Source organism: Dendrobates tinctorius, unplaced genomic scaffold (assembly GCF_039654945.1).
Source record: "Dendrobates tinctorius isolate UK_male_01 unplaced genomic scaffold, ASM3965494v1 ptg000122l, whole genome shotgun sequence".
Classification (NCBI taxonomy): Eukaryota; Metazoa; Chordata; class Amphibia; order Anura; family Dendrobatidae; genus Dendrobates; species Dendrobates tinctorius.
In genome coordinates this window covers 1,473,199-1,496,812 of record NW_027361790.1, presented here as the reverse complement: position 1 = coordinate 1,496,812, position 23,614 = coordinate 1,473,199, and the positions used below count along the sequence as shown (strand labels likewise).

At 44.9% G+C, this 23,614-nt stretch overlaps 1 protein-coding gene across 12 annotated transcripts in view; it reads right to left on the bottom strand.

The window, feature by feature from the left end:
* Positions 1–23,614, bottom strand: part of NAV3 (neuron navigator 3) — a 1,131,823-nt gene that overhangs the window by 331,423 nt on the left and 776,786 nt on the right. For all 12 annotated transcript variants that reach the window (XM_073541506.1, XM_073541497.1, XM_073541495.1 and 9 more), the window contains 2 exons: positions 20,238–20,355; positions 19,616–19,668 (listed from right to left, as the gene is read on the bottom strand). In XM_073541506.1, the coding sequence (XP_073397607.1) occupies positions 19,616–19,668; positions 20,238–20,355 (171 nt within the window). The remainder of the gene's footprint in view (positions 1–19,615; positions 19,669–20,237; positions 20,356–23,614) is intronic.

Below are 23,614 nucleotides of genomic sequence, written 5' to 3'. Positions count from 1 at the left end.
ATAAATGTTTGCTCATATATGTTTATTTCCTAGTGCTAAACAGAGCAGTTCCCCTTACAAAGATGTTACCACATAGATCACTACATGGCAATTACACACTGCATTTCATCACCTCCTGTGTTTTGTCTTCGCCGTTTAGCATATCCAATTGCACATTCTCCTTCCAATAAGGCTCCCACCATTGTGAAATCCCTTTTCTTTCAAAACAACCATTGTTTTTGCTAATAATATTCTGTTCTTCCCATGAAGATTATCTGCAAAGTGTTATTATGGTAAAGCTATACTACATTATTATCAGTGTATCATTTATTACATTGTATTGTATTATGCTTTTAGAACAGCTTTGTAACACATAATAAGCGAAAAAAATTTAAAAAAAAAAATATGTTTCTAATGCCAATCCAAAAATACTACCAACACATATGAACAATGATTTTGAATCATTCAATTCACATTTTTAATAATGCAATCAGGCCAGGTGCACATAATACATCCAAGTATGATCTGACAAAATATTCTATGGGGCCACACACATGTCAGATTTTTTCCTAGGACTGAGACAGTCCAAGGAAAAAATTGCAGCATGTCTGAATTTGATCCAGTATTCTGATCACACTCGGACATGCCAGTCAATGAGGCCATGGAAAACTTTGGACTGCTTTTGGATGACATCTGAGTGTAGTCCGATTTCCACACACTGACACAATGGAGAAATCTTGTTCTCCATCATTTCACAGTAAGTTTATCTGAAAGAAATGAAGTACACTAGGTTGATAATCAGAGTGTCATTTGCATAATCAGCCCAATTCTCTAAGATGAGAGCACATACGGCCTTCTGACCCGGATCTAACATTCAGTTTGCCCTGCTCCAACCATAAGATAATACACAGCAGATTCATTACAGAAAACTCTGCCACTGTCCCATTTATTTTTCTGGGCTTGCAGAAAATCATCCACATGCTGCAGAAAAAAAATCAATTCAGATGTACTGAACAGGCTTTCAGTTGCAAAAATAACATTTAAACTAATTTGCTACGTGGGAGATCACACTACAACCACTTTCAGACAGGTGTAATATCGGAGTGTGTATTTGCAGTCCTATCACGAGTTCAGCATCTGGACCTCCCAGCCAGATCTAATGAACCACAGGGGATAGAGCTAGGTGTTGTGTCCATAATACTAGCTTTTAATAAAAAAGATTGCTGAAGGAGTACATAACGAAGTATAATATATGGCTTCCTATTGAGAATATGAGGTCCTATGCTTATATATACTGGAAATATGTGATGTAATAAAGCTTCGATACCACGGAGCTCTCCGAATCTATCTCCTGCACCATCACCAGCATGTACAGAATAATATATTAAAAAAAGCAAAACGCTATTGAAAATCTTTACAAATAACAGACATTTGAACTTAGGCCCAAATTCATCAAAAGAGATTATGGAAAACACTTTCAAACATCACAACATTTCTGGGCAACGTGGAATTGCGCTGAAATTTTGTGGCTTTTGGTGTTTTCACGCCAATTTTATCTGAAGTGCATGCCACTGATAAAATGCATCAAATTTATTAAGTGGCGTGCACCTCCTGATGAATTTGGCAAATCTTGTTCCTGCACACCCCTTAAGACTGGTGTACAAAACTCAGTCTTAACGTATTGGGGCCTAAAGGTACTGTCACACTTAGCGATGCACCAACGATCCCGACCAGCGATATGACGCGGTCAGGATCGCTGGTGCATCGCTAAGTGGTCGCTAGTGAGCTGCCACACAGGCAGATCTCACCAGCGACATCGCTGGGGTCGGGGGTCACTACTTACCTGTCACACTAGGCGATCCTGACGTCCTCGCGCCCGCGTCCACGCTCGTCTCTCCACAGGAAGCCCAGCAGGAAGCTGACGACGAGAAACGGTCCAGGACGTTCTCGAGCGATCAGCGATAAGCAGCGGGGGAGCGGTCAGAGGTAAGTATCAGACATAGCGATGTCGCTAGCAATATCGCTATAACGTCACAAAAACCTGTGACGTTATAGCGATATTGTTAGCGATATCACTTAGTGTGACAGGCCCTTTAGTCTTTTTCTTGCCATTCTAGTAATTAGCATAATAATTAGGTTTAACACAAATTATATTTATCATCTAAACACATAGGTTATAAATGTCTGATCACAAGGGGTCCTGCCACCAATCAAACCAATAGAAAGTCTTATTGTACTTTTATTATTGCTTCAGTCGTAATTGGTTGTGCCTAACCGCTGCCACTCCATTCAGTGTTTATGGCATCGACTAAATTAGCCAAGTGCAGTGCATCTTCGTTATTCCCGTAGGTATAAATAACGGGGCAGCATTCTTGTGTCACCAGAATGTTGAGCATTCCGATAATGCAAATATCGGGTATCGGCCAATATTCGCGGTATCGGAATTCCAATACTGAGTTCCGATACTTTTAGCATATCGAATACCGGAATCGGAAGTTCCCATAATGCTATGAGCCAGTTTGATTTGATTCAGCCAATGAGGAATCCTAAGAAGTGTGGGCACATCCTGTTAGGCATGTAGGCATGTTAACTAATGGCATGGCTGTGATTGGCTGCTGAAATTATGTCATGATGCACTATAAACGCCGCCGCCATTTTGGGTTCACTCTGTTGTGAATTCAGTTAGGGACAGGACGCTGCTCTTCTGACTCTGAGGTGCAGTTAGAGATAGCGATTTGCTATATAGTGCTTTACCCAGGCTACTGTAGCAACCCCTGTGTGAAGCTTTCTTTTGCCTTGCAGCGCTGTTCACAGCTGTCTGCAAGGTCTGTGTGTGTGAGTGCAGCTCACGCTGTAGTGTGTTCTGCAGCCACCTCTGGTTGTATGCACCTCAGCGTGCATCACTGCCTCGTACATATATTTTTTTTTTATAGCTGCTCATTTTTACTGATTTCTCCTATTAGTGTGCATCCATCCGTATCCATCTACATTGGTTGCAAACACTATATAGGATTAGATAGCGGAGCCTTTGTGCAGCCTTTCAGTGCTAGTGCACAGTTCTCTGCACTGTAGTGTTCACGGCAGTCTGTGAGGTCTCTGTGTGTGAGTGCAGCTCACGCTGTAGTGTGTTCTGGAGCCACCTCTGGTTATAATCCGCTCAGCGTGCGTCATTGCCTCATACATTGTCCTTTTTTGCTGTAGTGCTGCTTATTTTTCCAGAATGTCTCCTATTAGTGTGCTTCCATCCGTATCCAGTTAGATTGGTTGCAAACACTATATAGGAGTAGATAGAGGAGCCTTTTTGCTGGCTTGTGCCCTGCAGCCCCAGTCAGATTAGCATTAGCCTATTTTTTGGAGCGTCATCTATTGCATTGTAGGTTACCTTCCTGCATTGTAATAGCTCCAAAAAGTTTGTGATACTATCGTTTTTACATCTTTGGTCACATCCTTTTTGTTTTTTTTGAAAAAAAACACATAAATAAAGTTCACCAAACACTCCACTTTACAGTTGTGTAGGCCACATTAGCTCATATTAAAGTGCAGTCCACACACTTTATAAAATTAGTGTTTCTTATACCTGTTAGCAGCTGTTCAGGAATAAGCACACTAAGCCCTTAGTACTTTTCTGCCTATCTTTATCAGTCTACCAAGATGAAGAAGGCAGGGAGTAAGGAACGTGGTCTTGGTCGTGGGTGTGAAGTTTCAGCAGGGAGAGTACGTGGGGATTCTGTGCCTGCTGCGGGCACCAGTGACTCAGCATCCCCCAGTTTTAACAGGGATCAGTCCTCTATGCGCAGCTTTGTAGAAGCTCGCCGTACCCCACTGCTGTGGGAGGAACAAATTGAAGCTGTTGTCGCATGGATGGCAGCTAACGCATCGACTTCAATGACTACCACATCCTCTCAGGTCCAGAGCACTGAAGAGCAACCATCTGTCTCTTCACCACCTGCCAAATTGCCCAGGCAGTCAGAGAGCCCTGGACAGGAGCCATCTCATTCTCTACTTCTGTTCTCTGAATCTCTTGGCTTGGAAAGAGGGGGCCAGTCAAGCAGCATTCTAGAATGTGAAGAAGAGGGAGTATGCAGTGATGCGCAACAGCTTTGTCTCTCTGAATCTGAAGAGGCGAGTGGGCCAGTGCCTATGGTCAGCACACCTCAGTACGCATCTGATGATGAGACTCAGGTGCCACTTTCTGGTGCGTACTGTGCTGGCGAGACTACCCAGGAGAAGCAGGTGTTTGAAGAGGGTAGTGTAGATGATGAGGTCCTTGACCCATCACGACGTGAGGAACAGGAAGGTGGTGGGAGCAGCTCTGAGGAAGAGATTCCCCGAACGGCCAAGACAGGAGGGAGAGGGAGGAGGCAGACTCGGTTGCCTGTAGCCTCCACTTCGGCACCCATTAGGAGCATTCCTCTTCCAAAACCCAAAACGGGCGCTCCCAGAACTTGCAGTGCGTGGTCCTTTTTTGACACAGTTGCAGATGACATTTGCTTTGTCAAATGCAAGCTGTGTAATCAGAAAGTCAAAAGAGGGAAAAGTGTCAGCAACCTCAATACCACAAATATGTGGAAACATGTGCGGACCAAGCACGTGGTGGAGTTACAAAGACACACTGAAGACGTAGACCAACCTACAGCACCACCTACCACCTCTTCAGCTCGTGTTGTAGCCTCTTCCTCCAGCTCACACACAGCTGGTTCAGCTTTCTCACAGGATCGCCATGGAAGAACCTCTGGCACTGTTGTACAGAGACCCAGTGTCATTGCACCCACAGCACCACGTTCCATGTCATCTTCACACTCCCAGGCCACTCTACAGCTATCGGTAGCACAGGCATGGGAGAAAAGGTGGCCATACTCTGCAAACCATCCCCGAGCACAGGCTCTGAATGCTGGCATTGCAAAACTACTGGCCCTTGAAATGCTCTCATTCAGGTTGGTGGAGACTGACACCTTCCATAACTTCATGGCATTGGCAGTCCCACAATACAATGTGCCCAGCCGCTTTTATTTCAGCAGGCAAGCCGTCCCGGTCCTGCAAAAGCATATGGAGGGAAAAATTAAACATGCACTACTAAACACCGTCAGTAGCAAGGTCCACCTGACCACTGATGCGTGGACCAGTAACCATGGACAGGGACGATACCTTTCCCTCACTGCCCATTGGGTCAATGTTGTGGAGCCGGGTACAGATCTTGAGAGTGGCGCTGTACGTGTTCTGCCAACTCCAAGGTTTGCAGAAATCCAGTCTGTACACATTGACTCCTCCTCATACTCCAGTTCCTCAGAATCAGCGCTGCAGGAGCCTGTTACGACCGATATGAGCACAGCCGTGGCCAAACGTCAACAGGCCGTACTGAAATTAGTTTCTTTGGGGATTGGAAGCCACACAGCGCAGGAGCTCTGGAACGCCATCAAGCAGGAGAGCGATGTGTGGTTTGTGCCAGTGAATCTCCAGCCAGGCTTGGTAGTGTGTGACAATGGCCGAAATCTGGTGGCAGGTCTGGGCCTAGGCAACCTCACTCACATCCCATGTCTGACACATGTGCTCAACTTGGTCATGCAGAGTTTTTTGAGGGACTATCCCGATCTTGATGCACTGCTGCACAAGGTCTGCATAGAGTGTGCTCACTTGCGTAGTTCCAGCATGGCAAGATCGCGCATTGCAGTTCTGCAGTGCCGATTCCACCTTCCGGAACATCGCATCATATGTGACCTACCCACTAGGTGGAATTCAACGTTACATATGTTGGAGCGGTTGTGTGAGCAGCAGACAGCAGTAATGTAGTACCAGCTGCATCAGGCACAAACAAGTCGCACTGCGCGCCGTTCACACTTCACCACCACTGAGTGGGCCTCTATGAAGGACATCTGCCACGTTTTGTGTGCCTTCGATGATTCCACGCAGATGGAGAGTGCAAATGATGCACTAGTCAGCATGACTGTCCCCCTTATCTGCCTGCTTCAAAAAACACTGCAAGCACTAAGGGAGGAGGTTTTGGAAGAAGTGGAGGATGAGGAGTCACAAATGCCATCTGCTTCTGGACAGTCTGCGCGACCTGGTTCCTCACAAAGACCTAGGCAGGGGACACTTTGTGAGGAGGATGAGGAGGAGTCAATGGAGGAGGAAGTCATCTCTCCAGAGGAGGGAAGTACACAATGCTCTAGTGGTCAGTATGTAGAGCGAGGGTGGGGTGATGCAGAGCAGGCCAAGATGACGCCTCAAGCAGGGGACAGCGTTTCTTGGCCAGTTGGGAGTCTGCAGCACATGGCTGATTTCATGCTGCAGTGCCTGAGAAATGACCGCCGCATCACCCACATTCTGAACAAGGCTGATTATTGGGTGTACACCCTCCTAGATCCTCGCTACCGGGACAACTTACAAGGCCTCATAACACCGTTGAACCGGGAACGTAAAATGCGGGAGTACCAAGACACACTGGTGCATTCCATCATGTTCTCCAATCCACCCGAGAGCAGTGCTGCTATTGCTTTACATAGCAGCTCTGTGCGTCGAGGCAGTGGAGGAAGCTCTGCACAAAGAGGGAGCAGAGGCAGCACCTCAGCACAAGGCAAGACCAGTATGGCCCAAATGTGGCAAAGTTTTGTGTGCCCGCCACAAATGTCTACACCATCACAGACGGCTACAGTCAGCAGGAGGCAACGTTTCCGTCAAATGGTGACAGACTACATGTCTTGCCCTCTCAGTGTACTCCCAGACGGCTCTTCCCCCTTCAAGTTTTGGGTCTCTAAGCTGGATACATGGCCAGAGCTTAGCCAGTATGCATTGGAGGTGCTGGCTTGCCCTGTTGCTAGTGTATTATCGGAACGCGTCTTTAGTGCCGCAGGTGGTGTACTAACAGACCGTCGCATGCGACTATCCTCCGATAACGTTGGCCGGCTTACTTTTCTGAAAATGAACAAGGCCTGGATCTCGCCGGAATTTGCCAGTCCTCTTCCAGATTAAATAATTGGTTGGCAACAGTATCCAGGTCTCCTGTTGTGTTCATGTTTCTACCACCTGAACTGTAATCCCTGTGCTCCAACACCGCCAGTTGCTGCTCAGAAGTGCCATCTGCACAGAGAAAAACACTAGCTCCTGTGTTAGCGGGGTTCAGTAACGTCTGCTGCTCCCCTGCTGTGTGAACGGCAATATCTCCTGCTCCCTCCACATTCACACAACATCAGATATTAAACTTGCTCCAATTAGGCCTCAGCCTACACCCTGATTGACCCTGGGCTCCAACACCGCCAGTTGCTGCTCAGAAGTGCCGTCTGCACAGAGAAAAACACTAGCTTCTGTGTTAGTGGGGTTCAGTAACGTCAGCTGCTCCCCTGCTGTGTGTACGGCAATATCTCCTGCTCCCTCCACATTCATCCCAACATCAGATATTAAACTTGCTCCAAATAGGCCTCAGCCTACACCATGATTGACCCTGTGCACCAACACCGCCAGTTGATGCTCAGAAGTGCCGTCTGCACAGAGAAAAACACTAGCTCCTGTGTTAGTGAGGTTCAGTAACGCCAGCTGCTCCCCTGATGTGTGGACGGCAATATCTCCTGCTCCGTCCACATTCACACAACATCAGATATTAAACTTGCTCCAATTAGGCCTCAGCCTACACCCTGATTGACCCTGGGCTCCAACACTGCCAGTTGCTGCTCAGAAGTGCCATCTGCACAGAGAAAAACACTAGTGTTATGAATGGGTCACCGAGGAGAAAAAAAGCAAAACAAGCTAAGTCACAGAAAACCAGAGAGGTTGGTAACTATGCAGATTGCAGATCCCTGATCTTACCAAACAACTAGCAGTAGCCGTGGAGCGTGACTACGAAGTTCCTAGACGACTCGTCACAGCCAGAGGACTAAATAAGCCTAAAGCAAGAAAAAGGGAAAATTAACTACCCCAGAGCAGACCCCAAAGGAATAGATAGTCCCCACACATGTATTGACAGTGAAACAAGATGAAGGCACAAACACAGGCAGGAAAATAGGCTGAGCAAATGATGGGGCCCAAACTAACTAGACAGGAAAGGAAAGGAAAGACACTGTCTGCAACCTGCAAAAAAACCTACAAAAATCATGTCCAACAACTCTGACAGCAAAATTAACCCTGAAGTCACTAGACTTCTCCCACTATATCAGCACTCTGAAATATTCTGAGACAGAGCAAAAAGAGACCGAACTAGTAAGGGACAAAAAGCCAATTGGCAAAATACTGATAAATAAGAGTGGAAATTCAACACAGCCCCCAGCTGGGGCTGGCTGAGCACACAAAAAACCGAACAGACCAACAAAATCAAGTGTGAACATTAGCAAAAAAACTTAGCTTTAGATGACTAGAACAGAGCTGAAAACCAAGAGCTGACAAGCCTGAAGGAATCACCAGCAACTGAATAGAGCGTCGGCTGTCTTAAATCCAATCTGAGAATCCTGAGGTCCAATTGTCATCCTCATTCTCAGGTGGCAGACCTCCACCGATCAAACCAACCTCACCACCTCATGTCACCACCCGAGGGAGTCTGGAAGGGGAACTCACAACTGGTGAACCAGAGAATGAACTCACAACACACTAGCTCCTGTGTTAGTGGGGTTTAGTAACGCCAGCTGCTCTCCTACTGTGTGTCCGGCAATATCTCCTGCTCCCTCCACATTCACACAACAACTGATTTAAAACTTGCTCCAAATAGGCCTCAGCCTACACCATGATTGACCCTGGGCTCCAACACCGCCAGTTGCTGCTCAGAAGTGCCGTCTGCACAGAGAAAAACACTAGCTCCTGTGTTAGTGGGGTTCAGTAACGCCAGCTGCTCCCCTGCTGTGTGTCCGGCAATGTCTCCTGCTCCGTCCACATTCACACTACTACTGATTTTAAACTTGCTCCAATTAGGCCCCTGGCTCCACTCTGTCTCTACTATTTACCCTATGCTCCAACACCGCCAGTTGTTGCTCAGAAGTGCCATCTGCACAATCAACATTTGCTCCTGTGTTACTGGGGTTCAGTAACGTCAGCTGATCCCCGGCTGTGTGTCCGGCAATTTCTCCTGCTCTGTCCACATTCCCACTGGGCAAACAGCCGGGGATACTGAACCCCAATAACACAGGAGCAAGTGTTGACTGTGCAGATGGCACTTCTAAGCAGCAACTGGCGGTATTGGAGCCCAGAGTAAATACTAGAAACAGAGTGGAGCCAGAGGCCTAATTGGAGCAAGTTTAAAATCAGTAGTAGTCTAAAACAGATATTAATCTTGATCCAATTAGGCCTTTGGCTCCACTATGTTTGTAGTATTAACCCTGGGCTCCAACACCGCCAGTTGCTGCTCAGAAGCGCCATCTGCACAGTCAACATATGCTCCAGTGTTATTGGGGTTCAGTAAAGTCAGTTGATCCCCAGCTGTGTGTCCGGCAATTTCTCCTGCTCTGTCCACACTCATACAACTACAGATTTTAAACTTGCTCCAATTAGGCCTCTGTCTCCACTCTGTAGTATTTACCCTGGGTTCCAGCACCGCCAGCTTGTTCCCGGCAGTGTCTTTGGCATGGGTACTCCCTCCTGCCCAGCCTGGTTCCAGCATGCCGGCTGTTTTCGGGTAGTGTCAACGTCACTTTGCCACCAATAGGTTGTCTTGTTGTGTTGCGGTCGGGTTTGCCGACTCTATGGTGCCTGCAGTTTAGGTGCTTCCTATGTGGGCTGCGGGATCTGGCAATAAAGGCTGGTTCCGTAGTGCCAATAGGACAAGCACCCCCTGTAGGACTGTGGGTTTCGGTAACTGCGGCCGGCTCGGGGCCTTGCAACTTTGTTTTTCATGGGTACCTTCTGCTACACATCCGGGTCCCAGTACCGTCAGCTGGTGCTCGGTAGTTCCATTGGCTCTTGTAGCTTCTGCTACCCATCAGGGTTCCAGCACCGTCAGCTGGTTCTCGGCAGTGTCTGGCACGGGTACTTCCTCCTGCCCAGCCTGGTTGCAGCATGCTGGCTGTTTCCGGGTAGTGTCAACATCACTTTGCCACCAATACGTTGTCCTATCGTGTTGCTGTCGGTTAGCCGACTCTATGGTGCCTGCAGTTTAGGTGCTTCCTATGTGGGTTGCGGGATCTGGCAATAAAGGCTGGTTCCATAGTGCCAATAGGACAAGCACCCCCTGTAGGACTGTGGGTTTCGGTAACTGCGGCCGGCTCGCGGTCTTGCAACTTTGTTTTTCATGGGTACCTTCTGTTACCCATCCAGGTTCCAGCACCGTCAGCTGGTCCTCGGTAGTTCCATTGGCTCTTGTAGCTTCTGCTACACATCCGGGTTCCAGCACCGTCAGCTGGTTCTCAGCAGTGCCTTTGGCTTAGGTGCCTCCATCTCGGTATCCGAGTTCCAGCAACGTCTGCTGGTCCTTGGTAGTGCTTTCTAGCACAGGTACCTCCTGCTTAGTAAACGGGTTCCAGTACCATCAGCTGGTCCTCGGTAGTGCCATTGGCGCTTGTTCCTTGTGCTGCCCCTCCGGGTTCCAGCACAGTCAGCTGGTCCTCGGTAGTTCCATTGGCTCTTGTAGCTTCTGCTACCCATTTCGGGTTCCAGCACCATCAGCTGGTTCTCGACAGTGCTTTTGCTTAGGTGCCTCCATCTCGGTATCCGAGTTCCAGCAACGTCTGCTGGTCCTTGGTAGTGCATTCCAGCACAGGTACCTCCTGCTTAGTAACCGTGTTCCAGCACCGTCAGCTGGTCCTCGGTAGTGCCATTGGCTCTTGTTCCTTCTGCTGCCCCTCCAGGTTCCAGCACCGTCAGCTGGCTCTCCGCAGTACCTTTGGCTTAGGTGCCTCCATCTCGGTATCCGAGTTCCAGCAACGTCTGCTGGTCCTTGGTAGTGCTTTCTAGCACAGGTACCTCCTGCTTAGTAACCGTGTTCCAGTACCGTCAGCTGGTCCTCGGTAGTGCCATTGGCTCTTGTTCCTTCTGCTGCCCCTCCGGTTTCCAGCACCGTCAGCTTGGTTCTCGGCAGTGTCTTTGGCATGGGTACTCCCTCCTGCCCAGCCTGGTTCCAGCAAGCCAGCTGTTTCCGTGAAGTGTCAACGTCACTTTGGCACCAATATGTTGTCCTGTCGTGTTGCGGTCGGGTTAGCCGACTCTATGGTGCCTGCAGTTTAGGTGCTTCCTATGTGGGCTGCGGGATCTAGCAATAAAGGCTGGTTCCGTAGTGCCAGTAGGACAAGCACCCCCTGTAGGACTGTGGGTTTCGGTAACTAAGGCCGGCTCGCGGACTTGCAACGTTGTTTTTCAGGGGTACGTTCTGCTACCCATCCAGGTTCCAGCACCGTCAGCTGGTTCTCTGCAGTGTCTTTGGCTTAGGTACCTCCATCTCAGTATCCGAGGTCCAGCAACGTCTGCTGGTCCTTGGTAGTGCTTTCTAGCACAGGTACCTCCTGCTTAGTAACCGGGCTCCAGTACCGTCAGCTGGTCCTCGGTAGTGTCATTGGCTCTTGTTCCTTCTGCTGTCCCTCCGGGTTCCAGCACCATCAGCTGGTTCTCGTCAGTGCCTTTGGATTAGGTGCCTCCATCTCGGTATCCGAATTCCAGCAACGTCTGCTGGTCCTTGGTAGTGCTTTCTAGCACAGGTACCTCCTGCTTAGTAACCGTGTTCCAGTACCGTCAGCTGATCCTCTGAAGTGCCATTGGCTCTTGTTCATTCAGCTGCCCCTCCGGGTTCCAGCACCGTCAGCTGGTTCTCGGCAGTGCCTTTGGCTTAGGTGCCTCCATCTCGGTATCCGAGTTCCAGCAACGTCTGCTGGTCCTTGGTAGTGCTTTCTAGCACAGGTACCTCCTGCTTAGTAACCGTGTTCCAGTACTGTCAGCTGGTCCTCGGTAGTGCCATTGGCTCTTGTTCCTTCTGCTACCTTGCGGGTTCCAGTACCATGAGGTGGTTCTCGGCAGTTCCTCAGCTGTCTTGTACCTTCTGTTACATTTCCAAGTTCAAGCTTTTTGAAATGGTTTTTGGTAATCACTCTGGATCTCCCTGACGACGACCCTGAAGACCACCCCAAAGAAGACCAAAAAAATGACCCTGAAGAAGATGACCAAGAGGACAAAGAACATGAAGACAACCACCAAGATACAGAACAACAAGAGACAGAAGACCAAGAAGCAGAAGAACAAAAAGCAGAAGAAGTTAAGCATAAGACTAAAAATCAGAGCAAAAGATATTATCTAAATTATAAGCAGAAGAAGACTAAGCAGTGTAAAGGATAAGTAATAAATTAACAATTCCCTAAAAACAGGTTGTCCTGGTATTAGGTCATTGTAGTCCATTGAGCACCCTGGCAGGAAAGGTTTACTTACACTGCAGCTCCACGAAAGGAAGAACAAAGCATTATTTGGTTCTCAATTTAGTCAGTGGGCCGGCTGGGTAAAGAATGGACCTGGAGGGTCCTCAGAGCTTGAGACGCTGTAACCTATCTCCACTCTGGCCACTGAGTACCTAATGCATAGCAGGTGAACCATGAAAACAATATATTTTGGGCTCTAAAATAGCTTAATTTTTAACTTAGATATACTAGACTTAGACGTTAAAAGGAACCTGTCAACAGCAAAAATGCTATTAACCTGCAGATATTTGGTTAATCTGCAGGTCAACAATAACGTTACTAACCTGCACATGGCCAAACACTGTGGGTAGAAAATGAACTTTATTCCCCCAGCAGCATTCAGTTTCAGTAGCAGGGGCGGTGCTGGTGTCACTTTAGTCACCACTCTGAGAATTTAGAGCTGCACCCCGGGCCCTGACTGACATTCCGTCTGTATTGGGGCAGGCTGTCAGTCAGGGCCGGGTGCGGAGTTAAAGCCGTTGTTCTGTATTCTCAATGAGGTGACTGAACCAGTGCCGATGCTGCCCCCATGACTCAAGCCGAATTTTGCCTGGGGGGGAATAAAGTTAATTTTCTCCCCGCAGCATTCAGCTACGCGCAGGTGCCAGACAGGTTAGTAATGCTATTTACCCCATAGCTGCAGGATAATAGTGTTTTTGCTGGTGACAGGTTCCCTTTAATAGACTAGTAAAAAGAAAATTAAAAAAATGTGGTTGAAATGTCATAAAACAAATGACATGTAAGAACAGATTCATGTCCTGTTCTATTTGTGAATGTCCGGAGATTGGCCTTCTATTTTAAAAATGCATTTGTCGAATAACTTGACCTAAATGTCAATGCAATGCTTGCCCTACTACAGTGTATTTTTATGCAACTCTCATTAAATCATCGGAATCTGTCAGCTTAAAAATGGTGTGCAAAGCAAAAGGAGCTACACAGCTTGATATATTGTTTTTCAGGAATAGATTAACTATAACTTGTATTTCATTCTGTGAAATTCCTGCCTATTCTAGGATAGTTAAGTGGGTAGTCCGACTCCTAGCATCTCAACCTGTTCTGCTTTTCCCATCCTACTCCATAACACGCTATTGATTGCAGAGCAACAAGCCAAGAATTTGACTTTTACTCTAGTCACATACTGTAGATAGAATGTCCGGTCTCCATTATCTTTTGCCCAATCTGAATGTTTTACACACACCCACAGACTTGCATGGGTACGTGCGATTCGAGCATTGGAACCACCCGCAGCATGCTGAGATTGCTTTCCCATGTTGACTCAGCATGAGAAAATAATCCCAGATCTGCACTGCCACATAGTATAACACTGGGCCAAGTGTGGTCCGATAAACCATCACATAGCACTTGGACGTGGTATACACCTGTACGAGCGAGGCCTTCTACTGTTCACAACCACCTTTCCTGTTCAGGGAACTACCTCTGGGCCCCATTGCAGCTTCCATTCGAGTGACGTAGATGCAGCTCAGAAGGGAAATCTACAGCATTGCTTCTCCATAAACAGCACATAAATAGTATAGAAAATATAGAGAGTAGAACTGTACACTACTTCTTTCTCTATGTACAGCTGCAAATATTTCAATCCACAATGCAAATTCGGTTTATTTGCCAACATGACAAACTTTCCGTCGTTTGCAATAAACCAATCAAACAAGAACAATTTACACAGCTCACCACAACTAATACAACTTTCTGCAAGTTTAACACAAAATGCAACCGTTAACCCTTCCATGACATGGCGAATTTCAATTTTTTTTTTTTCTACTTGTTTTTTTTGTGGAACGAGTTGCACTTTTGAGTGACACCATTCATTCTACCACACAGTGTGTTAGAAAACGTGAACAAAATTCCAAGTGTGTTGAAATTGCAAAAACATGCAATTCCACAATCGTTTTTTTTTCATCTACCATGTTCACTATACGGCAAAACTGACCTAGAAATATGATTTTCCAGGTCAATACAAGTGCGGAAATACCAAACATGTATAGTTTTGTTTTTTTGCATTTTTATTTAAACGGGGAAAAAAATGTTGAAGTTTGCAAAAAAAAAAAAAGTTAAAAATATCTGCTTTTGTCACCATTTTCAGAAACCTTGAACATTTTCATTTTTCAGGGTCTGGGGCTATTTGATCGTTTATTTATTGCGCCCTGAGATGATGTTTTTACTGATACCATTTGAGATAGATATTATGTTTTGTTCACCTCTTACTGCATTTTATTGCAATGTTGTTGAGGCCCAAAACCATTTTTTTCTCATTGCACCATTTGCCGATCAGATTAATTTACTTTTATATTTTGATAGATCAGACTTTTACAAATGTGGCAATACCAAATATGTGTATTTTCTTTTTTTATTGTTTTATTTTTAATGAGACAAACTTGTGTTTTTTTATTTTTTCCTATTTTTGAAACCTTTTTTTTTAAAAAAGCAAACATTTTACTGTATTTAATACTTGAATCTATGATCGTCTGATCGCTTGTGCTATACAATAGCAGTGCATTAGCCTCACTCTGATTAGAGAAAATCATGATCTTCTATGAACGCCAGCTAAACGCTGGTCTTCACAGGAGGATCGTAATGACCAGTCCCCCAGCAGTTATTAAAACCCATTGGCGTCCCACAATAACTTCACTGGGCAAGTGAAATGATGCGCCATCCTGCTGGCGCGTTTGAAATGACACTGTTAGAGATTAACAGCGGGAGTTAACAGGTTAATAGCCACTGGCAGAGCTGATTAAATCAGCCATCATTTGCTGGGAAAGATGCAGGCTTGGTGTGAGAGCCCACATCAAAGGCAGGGTCATAACATATGACATAGATGTATGTCATATGTGGTGAAGGGGTTAATGATCACTGCAGACCCAGAATTATTCAATTCCTTCATAACAAGCATCTTTAGTACTTAGAAGTGCATCTTTGTCTGTTATGACCTGCTGCAAATGTGATGCACAACCAGACAGCAGTTTGTGACATAATTCCTTCGAAATCTTAGCCCCTTCTTGGGTAATGGCTTCCAGTTCACTAATATTCTTGTATGTGTGTACTGCTGCTGCTCCCTTCTTCAAATGTCACCAAAAATTTTCTATGGGGTTCACTGCGGAAGACTGTGATGGCCACTCCATAATCTTCCACAACTTCTTTTGGAACCAAGCCTTGGTTGACTTTGTTTGGGATCATTGTCCCGATATAAAGTCCAACAACACACAAGCTACCGCTTCATTGTAGAAGGCTTGATGTTTTCTCCTAGAATTTCTTAATACTTGATTTCCATATGCTCCAGGTTTCCAGCACCAGGAAATTAAAATCAGCCCCAGTGCATCACCGATCCCCTGCCATTCTTCACTGTAAGTAGGTTGTTCTTTTCAGCCTATGCTTCATTCTTCTTCCTCCAGACATATCTGATCCATATGCCTGTAGTTTGTTTTATCATTCCACAGAACAAAATATCAAAATATCTGTAGCCTATTTTCACACTTTTGGGAATATTGGAGCTGACTTTTCTCGTGCCCTTGGGTCAATAGGGGCGTATGTCTTGGGCACAGAAACGGTAAGTATTTTGTATATGCCTTATTCTACAAACTATAAACTCAGTCCCAACTGCCATAAAATCTTGCTGCAGGTCTTTTGTAGTCACTGGAAAGTTTTTGGCCACCTGCTTCCTCATGAATTTGTTAGGAGCAGGTGGTAACCTCCTCTTTCTGGTGTATCGAGGTAGTGAAGTTAGTGCTCCTATAACATTGACCATGAACCTTTGAAATTTTGTTGTATCTTTTTACTTGTCTGTGCAATTTAATGATTTCTTGTCTTTGCTTTTTGGACCATTTTTTGACACACCAAGATTAACTCTGTACTGGAAGCCATAGCCAATAAAGAATGGGTTTAAGATTCCTAAGGAATGCTGCCAGAAGCTCATGTTTGCAGCAGACGTAGCAGCCAAAGAAGCTCCTTTAAGTATTACAGATCCTTGTCACAAGGGGTGGAACAATTCTTAGACTGTAGTGGTCATTAAAAGTGCCATTTTGTCTTGAATTTGGAGAAACCATTTGTTATATTAGTTGTGTTGAGCTATTTAAAATGTTCTTGTTTTATAGGTTTATTGCAAACAGCTGAAAGTTTGTAAAATTTGCTAATAAAAATAATTTGCAATAAGAGCTGAATCATCTTGTTTGCTCATCATGTATACTATAAATCACTGGATTTGAGATCCCTCCCATGATGCCAGCACAATGGATGGTAAGGGATGATTAAACTCAAGCCCTGATGTCACATCTTAATGATTAGATCAATTTGAGGAGCTTCCTGAGCTTTGTTCTTCATGTAATCCTGTTAGTTCTAACCACAGGGGTCATTGTACCACTGACTGAACAAAAACATTTCCCATTTCCTGTTCACTGTAAATCATCTTACAATTTGTTAAATCTGTAAAATTGATGGTATCTATACAGTCATCTGTCTCATTGCTTACAATGTGCACTGATACATGCAGCACAATACTTGTCGCTTACATTGGAAGGACTACTGCTAACACTTCTACTATTTGCTAAGGGGGTCAGATATGGGCTGATTTCCAAAACAAGTCTTAATGGTTATAAGATCTCTTCAACTAAATATACAGCACAAATACTCTCAGTTTGTAATATACAATACATCAGGTCCAAACTATGTCATCAAGCCATGATGTCAGGTAGCACAACCACAGGCTCCTATAGCGAAGGGAAAAAGCCTTGGCAAACAATACTAGCGAAGAAATGATGTAGTCAAGTCGTACCTTTCTAACTGTGAAAATGAATGCTTCACTTTTATATACTGTACATTACTCAGTATGACATCACATCTATTAGCACATGACAGCACAGGTTTGCACTAAGTCCCAGGGGCTAGGCGAAGTCTCATATCCATAGAGAATTATCTAGCGGTTATTGTAGGCTTCAAGTAGGTCGCCGGATTAATATGTGAAAGCAAAAACAGTATAGGCCTCCAGCTAAAGATCTGAGGGGACAGGGACTAGATTTTAATATGAGGCATATTACGAGTCAAAGATAGGGTCACATTAAAAACATTTTAAAAAATATGGTGTCAGGTAAGTTAGAGTAGGTTAGATTCCCAAATACGTGTTTGTGAGTGCTACAAGAGCTACAGTTTTACAAAAATACAGACTGATGTGGAGGAGTACAGTCTGTAGAAAACAACATAAATTGGCATCATATAATGAATAACAAACATAATCACACACCGATGGGTTATAAATCAATGTACTGAACATACAGCGTATGAAAGTAACCAGCAAGAGCATCCACTCAAAATGGTCAAGTGTGAAAAGAATAAAAAAAAACTAATGTTCAGTAGGCTGCATTTGACTGGTAAGGTCATACCTAACATCCTTCTCACTTCCTTTGTGACATTATCCTAAATCACACATTTATATAACAATGAACTGGGTAGATTGTTAAATCGCCAATATGCTGCTTTTCTCTGTACATAGTGATTAAAGTATGGTATATTGTGTGCCAAGCACTGCCCATATCAGAGGGTGGTGGTCCACTCTTGCACAAGGGCCAACGGGAGGATTCTCCTGTTCTCCTGCATGTGTGCAATTTACATATTCACAGCCAGCACATTCAATAATAGACTAACAAGTTGTAATTGGCATAGTCTACTGTTATTTTTATGTACGAGAAAGTGGAGGAAAGTTTTTCCCACATAGTGAGACCGTGACCAGTTTTCTCTAACAATTGGTTTAAAAGATGCAGGTGTCTAAAACAGCTGCTGTTGTGGTGGTCTTCATAAGGCTATGTTCACACGCAATTTCTTGCTGCATTTTTTTCACGTAAATAAAGAGCTGCTTTTTACAGTACCAGTATGAGAAATGCGAAATCTCATGCACACATTTGACTTTCATTCCTGACTAAATAAATCATCAGCATGTCACTTATTTCAGTGTTTTTGCAGCATTTTTTCACTCATAGAAAGTAATGAAAAAGTGCAAAGATGATGCGGAAAAAAGACCCCAAAAAACAAAAAGGTTTTGTTCTGCTTTTGGTGAATAAAACTAAATTTATTAAACATGTATTGTGGACAACATACACATGTAATCCACACCCACAAAAGGCAGCAAAAAAACCCCGCTGCGTGCACATAACCTTAATATAGCACTAAGCATAAACACCATTCATGATCACATAGCTAAACCAGGAATGGCAAAATTGCAATGATTACTATTCCATTCCCTCACTCCATTTTTTGAAAAGGGCTTTAGGCTGTTTGTCCACAATTAGTTTTTTGTGAGTTTTTGACACTGCATATTTTTGCTGTGTCAGAAAAGCAGCATCTTACAGGTCCAGCAAAGTGGATGTGATTTATATCCATCTCATGGTCACTGTGTTTTTTTGTATACTCAGCGTAAACTGACCTGCAGTGAGCATTTCAAATCCACCACACGTTAATTGCCCTTGAGTTTTATGTGCACATTTTTCTCAAAGAATCGCATTAGATGTGTAAAATCTGCAGGTAAAAAATGTTCATGCTTTTCTAGTGCATTTTCACGGCGTCAACGTAATCTGCACACGACTGTATCAATAAAGTTTTGTCAAAAAAACAGGAAGCATCCAAAACAAAGCAGCTTTATTTAAAAAGCATGACATATCAAAAAGATACAAAAAATTGAAAGTAACCTAATTTACATAATAGGTGCAGAAACGCTGCAGAAAATCTGAAACATTAAAACCTTATCTTGAGAATGTAGCCGTAAAGGGGCCAGATATAAATCCACCTTTTTTGACTCTGATTCACTTTTTTATATTAGTAAACATACTGTAATACCTATAATGTTGGTTAAAGATCTACCAAATTCAATTAGAGAATACTAGCACTGACATAATATAGGTAAGAAGTGACAAAAAGCGCACAATAAATCATGGCCCAGGCAATAAACGTTGTATAGTCCAGTATTGCCCACCTGCCTAGGACGTGCTGGAATAAACCAGAGATAAATGCAACAGTAGAAAGGAGAAGAATAGTAGAAGTTATTCCATGGAGATGATGGTGTTGAACAAACATCCCATCGTGTTTTTTTTACTCCTGATGAAGGAGTTTGTTCAACTCTGAAACGCTTAGATTAATAAAACTGCTCTTTGTTCTACACCATCATATCCATTGGATATCTTCTCAACCAGCAGCACACCAGATTTATCCGTATGTCTCTTTCTACTGTTGCATGACTGAAACAATGACGTGCAATATACATATTTACGAGGTCCAATAATGACCGGACTTACCATCTGGGTCTGGCTCTTTGGACAGCCATTGATATCTTCCACTTTTTCATTTGCTAAACAAAAAAAGAGAAGTGTATGAGTATAAGAAACTGACACATTCTACTAAAAATGTAGGGTATTCACTCACCAAGAGCACTACTACAACCTTACACCCTCTGCTATGGGACACACCATAAACATACACAAGCCTACAGGAGTGGAAGTGTGAGTGAGATTTCCCTGCCCTGCTGACACGAAATCCTACCCAATTGTCTCAGCATGGTCAGGGCTAGTGTTTCAAGGCATCCTACAAAGAATGATCCCCTCCAGCAAACAAAATGCACACATGGGAGACATATGGTTTGATCTAGTCTTCATCTCTGACATTGTAGCATGCGGAGGATACACTTTAAGCCGTTGCAAACTAACCCTTGGGCTGACACTTCCCAGCTTTTTAATACAAATGAACTTTCAAACAACTCACACAAATGTCTGAGCCCGGGAAAATATCTGGACATAGTAAGTGCAGTGAAGACAGACACACGTTGAACTTAACCTTTTCAAGTCCAAAGCCATTCTAGCAGTCACCTACTCCCCAGCCTCTTACTCCTCTACTGTAGCACAGCTGGGACCCCAGACTCACCAATGATCTGAATGATCTCTGCCAGCAGGACACCATCAGCTATGTCTTGTTGTAAATCCTTTATCAGCCTCTTGTGACCAGACTTTGCTAGGTAGTGATTTGCCCAGTCAGTGTAAATCTGCAAGACACAAAAAAGAGGGAGGGATAAGGGAGACAGAAGATAATAAAAATTATTCAGAAAGGCATTTTGACTTCAATAGCAGAAGTATTCAGGACTGCATTCCAGCCGGGGAAGTCACAGCTCAAAAGGAAACCGTTATGCTACTACTATTTAAACAATTTCTTTCCTATTCCCAGCTCTAATGACTCACTTTTCTTTTTTTTACAAGGGTCGCTGTAGTTCTCTGACCACACAAGAAATGCACTCTCACTTCATGGCTGTCAAGGAAACTGCTGTCACAAATCAGTCACATTACATCCTCCTTAATGACTAAGACCAATTGATTTATCAGTGCTGAAGTGCCAGGGATTAAGATTTGCGCATGTTTTGCTGTCAGAACCTGATAAATCTTTTAACTTCAGCACCCATAGATTTTACAGTAAGAGCTCTCCATTTCTATCCAGCTCATTCACATCAGTGCAATAACAAGCTAGGTTTAACCCCTTCACCCCGAGCCTGTTTTCACCTTTATGGCCAGGTCAAATTTAACAATTCTGACCTGCAGGGTTGGACTGGCCCACCAGAGAACCAGAGAACTCTCTGGTGGGCCCAGGCACTGTCACCTACTGGCATACAGAGCCAGCAGCTACCTAGGGCCCCCACTGCTCCAGGGGCCCCCAGCCAGTGGTGTGTCACTAATAGAGGCATACCACACAGATACTATGGGGGCCCCCCGATGCATGCGGAGCAGCAGCAGGTGACAGGAGGAAGAAGCCAGCTGCTGGGGCTAAAGCCTATCCTCGCTGCTAAAGAGAAATGAATATTCATTCTTCCCCACGCCCCCATGGGTGTGGAGAGGATTTAAATATTCATTTCACTTTAATAGTGGGCAGTGTTAGCTGCAGGCTGCGGCTAACACTGTCCACCTCAGGGCCAACAGACCAGGGCCCCCACTCCCCCAGGGGATCCCAGCCCATGCGGCTGCTATGGGGCCGTAAGTCAGGGGGGCTCAGCGCCAGTGCGCACCGCATTCAGCTGTATCGGCATCATAGATGCCGATAAAGATGAATGCAATAATGGAGGAGAGAGTGTCAGATGAAGCTCCCTTTCCCATCATTCCCCTCTGCCTCTGACACAGTAGTGCGCAATGACTTTACTTTATCACGTACCTGCTGTGTGCCGATCAGATGGCAGCGCAGCTTCTGACATCTGAGCAGAGCCAGAATCAGCGTGGGAGTGAGGAGGAATGCAAATGGCAGCTGGGGCGAAGTGCATAGCAAGAACAGTTCGCAACAGGCAGAGCGCAAGTCATGTAAAGCTAGAAAAAGCCTTTCATCAATGAGAAGCAAAGGAGAGCTAGGCTGAAGTTTGCCAAAGACCATAAGGAATGGACCATAGAGGACTGAAGTAAGGTAATCTCTGATGAGTCTAATTTTCAGCTTTGCCCAACACCTGGTCATCTAATGGTTAGACGGAGACCTGGAGAGGCGTAGAAGCCACAGATTCTTGCACCCACTGTGAAATTTGGTGGAGGATCAGTGATGATCTGGGGATGCTTCAGCAAGGCTGGAATTGGGCAGGTTAATCTTTGCATATGAATAAAGCCGCATACAAAGTTATCCTGAAAAAACAGTTGATTCCTTCTGCTCAGGCAATATTCCCCAACTCTGTAGGCTAGTTTTTCCAGCAAGACAATGCACCATGTCACACAGCTAGGTCAATCAATGAGTGGATTATGGACCACCACATCAAATCCCAATCTCCAGACCATTCTCCAGACCATTGAAAACCTCTGGAATGTAATCAAGAGGAAGATGGATAGTCACAAGTAGAGTTGAGCGACTTTTGGTTTTTTAGGGTTGCGTTTCGTTTCGTGAAACCCGACTTTTCCAAAAGTCGGGTCGAGAAAGATCGTCCGATTATAGGGAAAAGTCGGGGTCGTCCCGAAACACGAAACCCAATGTAAGTCAATGGGGAATAAAAGTCGGCAGTGAGAGGAGGACAGGAAACACACCTACAGTGCCCATTTGAATGCCAAAAGCATCAATTCTTCTTTCTTAAGCTTGTCAACCTTAATTAACTTCATAATACAAGTTACGCACTGAAAAATGGGGGTTATTTGGCTACAAACTGTGGGGGGGGAGGGCTGGCTGCAGGTTTTCATGTGCCCTGGGCGAAAGAGCGCCCCTTTAACACATACCACAACTCATCATGCTCCGATACGGCAGAGAAATAGCGGTATAGTACAATGAAAAATACCTCACTTTTTACATCTCATGACGAGGCCCATCTATTTCTCCATACAGAATCATTGGTCCCATATAATGTTTGAAACAGTATATGATGAGCTCCACATAATGCTACAGTATATGTTGGTCCCCATGGATGAAGCTCCACTGTCTTATGGGCCCAAATAATGCTCCAAACATAATGGGCCCCATTTCTAATGCTCTATTGTATAATGGGCCCTGTAAATGCTGCTCCAGTGTCTGATGTCCACCTTTGGAATGTTCCAGTGTATGGTGGGCCCCATCTATCATTCTCCAGAGTATAGTGCTCCCCAAAAATTGCTGTCCCAACATTGAAAACAATCAAATAAGTCTCCTCGCTAGGGAATCCCTGTACTTGTCTGGACAGGTGCTGTAGCTTGCTTAACAGCTCGCCAGCCGTTCTCACGCCCAGTATGGATTACACGTGATTGCACAAAGGTGAGAAAGGGTACCGTATCCCCAGATAACATGTATGGATAGCGTACACATTCAAAATATATGTCTCAGGAGGCAGGCTCAGACGGTGTTAGGCCCAGTATGGATTGCACGTCATTGCACAAAGGTTAGAAAGGGTACCGTATCCCCGGATAACATGTATGGATAGCGTACACATTCAAAATATATGTCTATACAGCATGAGGCAGGCTCAGACGGTGTTAGGCCCAGTATGGATTGCACGTGATTGCACAAAGGTTAGAAAGGGTACCGTATCCCTGGATAACATGTATGGATAGCGTACACATTCAAAATATATGTCTATACAGCATGAGGCAGGCTCAGACGGTGTTAGGCCCAGTATGGATTGCACGTGATTGCACAAAGGTTAGAAAGGGTACCGTATCCCTGGATAACATGTATGGATAGCGTACACATTCAAAATATATGTCTATACAGCATGAGGCAGGCTCAGACGGTGTTAGGCCCAGTATGGATTGCACGTGATTGCACAAAGGTTAGAAAGGGTACCGTATCCCTGGATAACATGTATGGATAGCGTACACATTCAA